We start from the raw sequence: 4,005 nt of genomic DNA, 5'->3' as shown, positions 1-4,005 counted from the left end.
CCACATGTGCCCCTATTCCAAGACGTCTCAAACTAAGCTGTAATCCATGCTTGCTCCTTCCGTATTTATACCATATGTTAATTGACCCTACATTAGGGCAACTATTCCCATCTAACTTATATGAGTCATTTTTAATGAATAGGGTTAAAAAAAATTCTTTGAATGGCAGATGGTGTCAGAGAACGTACTTATGCTTGAGATTCTGACAGACTTGTGTTCAAATACTCCTCTCTTCCATTTGTTGCTCCCTGATTTTGAACAGGTAAATTCACTTCTGTGACCCAGTTTCCTCATCTGTAAAATGAGGACCATTAAGAGTAGCTACCTCATATCTAACATTAAGTGTTTTAATGTGGGGCAAGTGAAAGTACCAGAAATTGCCTTGTACATAGTACATGCTCCATAAAGGTTAGCTCTCATTATTATCACCGTTGTTTGAACCTACCCCAGAATGTAAGCTCCATACAGAAAGAGGTAATCATTATGTTTGTCCTCTGCTGTATCCCTAGTACTCAGCACTGTGCCTGACGTGGTATGTACTCAAGAAATGTCTGCTGAGTGTGTGGATAAATTAATGAAACCATAAAATAATTATCATTGTTAGCATCCTCCTCTTCGTCTTTGAATCTTCTGTTAACGTGGCGCTTTTTACCTCACAGAAAAACTGATGTCATTGAACATCTCTCATTCCTTGTTAATTCTGCTTTACCTCCGTTTGTTGCCCCTTTCTTGAATTCTCGGCTCTAAAATGTTTGAATCCAGCAGCAACCACTTCAACCACCCTAGTCTTCCTGGCAGCCCTAGTGGGCAGGAGTGGGGGACTGGAAGCGGGGCGTGGCCACCATGCCGCAGAACCAGACTGCGCCTGCGTAGGCTGCGGCAAAGCTAGGCAATGAGAAGCTAGCGGTCATTTGCTCACTTGTTGTGTAGAAAGATCGCTTCTGTCTCAAGCTCTCCCTCCTGATCCCGGGTCTCTGGCTTAGGATTTGTGCTGAGGCGCCGACTCCTACCATCCTCTCTCTGACAGATTGCTGATTTCCCCGTTCCTGCTGCTGACTCCTGGAACCATGTCTCTGGTAAGCCAGAACGCGCGCCGCGGCAGCGCAGAGACCACTGCAGATTACGGCGACCGTCAGGGTGAGATGCAGGCTAGTGACGCCTCTGGGTCTCCGACCTCCATGCTTGTTCCCCAGGCCCTCCAGGGCCCTCATGCGCTAATCAACCCTCAGGATGCCAGCGCTTCCCAGACTGCGCAGGACCCGAATGACCTCGAGGTCCTAATTGAAGAGCAGTCCCAACGTTTGGGGGCGCTCAGGGTCCACGACCCTCTAGAAGACAGGTCAATTGCTTTGGTGAATTTCATGCGAATGAAAAGCCAAACCGAGGGTTCTATCCAGCAAGCAGAGATGCTAGAGTTCCTCAGAGAATACTCAGATCAGTTCCCTGAGATCCTTAGACGAGCCTCAGCCCACCTGGATCAGGTCTTTGGGTTGAACCTTAGGGTTCTTGATCCCCAGGCTGACATTTACAACCTAATCAGCAAACGGGGTTTCCAGACCACTGATCGCATAACAGAATCCTTGGATGTGCCAAAGGCAGGTCTCCTGGCCTTGGTCCTAGGCCACATCCTTCTGAATGGCAACCGGGCAAGAGAAGCATCCATTTGGGACCTGCTGTTAAAGGTTGATTTGCTGGGTGATCCCCAGAGGATCAACAACCTCTTTGGGAACACAAGGAACCTGCTCATTACTGACTTTGTGCGCATGCGGTTCTTGGAGTACTGGCCAGTATATGGCACTAATCCCCTCGAATTTGAGTTCTTGTGGGGCTCTAGAGCCCACATGGAAATCACAAAGATGGAAGCCCTGAAGTTTGTGGCAGAGGCCCATGATGAAGAACCCTGGAGCTGGCCAGAAGAATATAACAAGGCCCTGGAAGCTGACAAAGCCAAAGAAAGAAGACAGGCTGCTGGCTTGGAATTCTGGTCAGAGGACACTATGAACGATAAGGCCAATGATTTGGTCCAGTTGGCCATTAATGTCACTGAGGAGTTGCTGCCTATACATCAGGATGAGCTACTGGCTCACACTGGCAAAGAATTTGAGGAAGTGTTCCCAAATATCCTCAGTCGAGCTACTCTAATCCTTGATTTGTTCTATGGATTCTCTCTGATTGAGGTTGATACGAGTGAGCACATCTACCTCCTTGTCCAGCAACCAGAATCAGAAGAAGAGCAAATGATGTTAGACAGCCTGGGGAGACCCACTCAAGAATATGTGATGCCAATTTTGGGTTTGATCTTCCTGATGGGCAACCGCGTCAAAGAGGCCAACATTTGGAACATGCTTCGTAGATTTGGTGTGGATGTAGGGAGAAAGCATGCCATCACCTGCAAGCTTATGAGACAGCGCTACTTGGAATGCAGGCCACTGTCCTACTCTAATCCAGTTGAGTATGAGCTTCTATGGGGTCCTCGAGCTCACCTGGAAACTACCAAAATGAAAGCCTTGGAGTATATGGCCAGGCTGTACAGAAAGCGACCACAGGACTGGCCAGAGCAATATAGGGAGGCTGTTGAAGATGAGGAGGCCAGAGTCAGATCTGAGGCAACTGCCATGTTCTTCTTTGGCCCCATGTGAAATCTGGGAAAATGTATCACATTAGTTGGGTGTCATCAGTTATAGGTGCCCTGGGGAAATGGGCACTGGGGCCCCAAATCACAAGTCAGTCAGGGCTGGGGTGGAATGTACACATTGTGTTTGCTATTTGTGTTCTCTTTCTAATAGTATTCCCTCCCTTACGATATACCCTTGAATTAGGTTCATGATCAATGTTTATAAATGAAATTGCTCATTTGCTATCCCTGTCTTGTTTTAATATAAAACTCAGATATCTGTGTAAATTGTATTGGTAACGTTTACATCTTTCTATGATGTGGAAGAGAACATATAAATGTTCTTTAATTGTTTAAAATAATTAGTAAAATGTTGTGGTGCAAAAGTTAAGTAACAATAGTAACAACACACACACAACAAAATCAAACACAATATCACTGATCTGTGGATGCCTTCTTTGTGTCTACTGTTGTGTAAGAAAAAAATTGCTGGCATTTACCTGTATTTGCTTTGCTGTTCCAAATGTAGTGAAAAATATAAGTATAATGAATTAGACACCATGCTTAAGGATTCTTTTATTCAACAAACATTTATTAAGCACCTGCCATGCTCAGAGCACATGCTTTGTGCTGGGAATATAAGGGTGAAGAAGACCCAGCTGAACCCAGGGCTTAAGGGGAAGGGGTCACTGAAGTAAACCAGAAAATGTTTTATTGCTGTGGCAATATAGTAGGGGTAAGCTCAGAGTGCTAGGAGAGACCACAGTAGTAACTTCCAACTAAACTGTAGGTGCTGGGAGGGGACAGTGGAGAAGGCAATGGGGCACAAGAAGGGCTAGGGAAGGGGCAGGGGTGTCCAGCAAATGATTAGTGGGGGAGTGGGGGAGGTGGTGGAAGGGGAGTATGAGGTGCTATGTAGGGCTGAGGGCAAATTCTCCTTTAGTGACTTCTAAGACCTGAGATTGGAAAGGAGGAGGGAGGGATTGTTGATGAAGTCAGGGGCGGTATGTAAAAACACCTTTTGGGGGATTCAGAAAGACAGTGTTGAGTTCAAGGGGGAAGTGGGAGAGGGAAGCCTGGGGCAGAGATAACAAAGACCCATATTCTCAGAGAGTGGGTCTTGGGAACCAATAATGATTCTCCTGAAGGCAACTGGTCTTGGATCTTGGGTCAGACCGAACAATCTACTTGAAGCTCTACCCAGCAATCTCTGCCACTGCAGTTTACTTCCGCATCCAAGCTGTTAAGGTGAGTACTTTGGCTCTCTTCATCCTGATCCTTCACGCAGCCTCTAACCCTGCTCACAGCTGTCCCTAAGCTTTCCCCAGAGAGCCTGCAAAAAACAATTTCTGTAAGGGAGCCCTGGCTCAGTAGTGGATATTATATGGAAA

The 4,005-nt window shown here is 46.4% G+C and overlaps 1 protein-coding gene across 1 annotated transcript; it reads left to right on the top strand.

The window, feature by feature from the left end:
- The first annotated feature begins 859 nt into the window (after positions 1-859).
- On the top strand, positions 860-3,170 carry MAGEE2 (MAGE family member E2). Its single transcript, XM_040467101.1, has one exon. It carries the CDS (start codon positions 1,068-1,070, stop codon positions 2,637-2,639), a length of 1,572 nt encoding a protein of 523 aa, XP_040323035.1. The 5' UTR covers positions 860-1,067; the 3' UTR covers positions 2,640-3,170.
- Positions 3,171-4,005: the final 835 nt, after the last annotated feature.

Source organism: Herpailurus yagouaroundi, unplaced genomic scaffold, assembly GCF_014898765.1.
Source record: "Herpailurus yagouaroundi ecotype Mexico unplaced genomic scaffold, PumYag 67203, whole genome shotgun sequence".
Lineage (NCBI taxonomy): Eukaryota > Metazoa > Chordata > Mammalia > Carnivora > Felidae > Herpailurus > Herpailurus yagouaroundi.
This window is presented reverse-complemented; position numbering and strand designations above follow the sequence as displayed.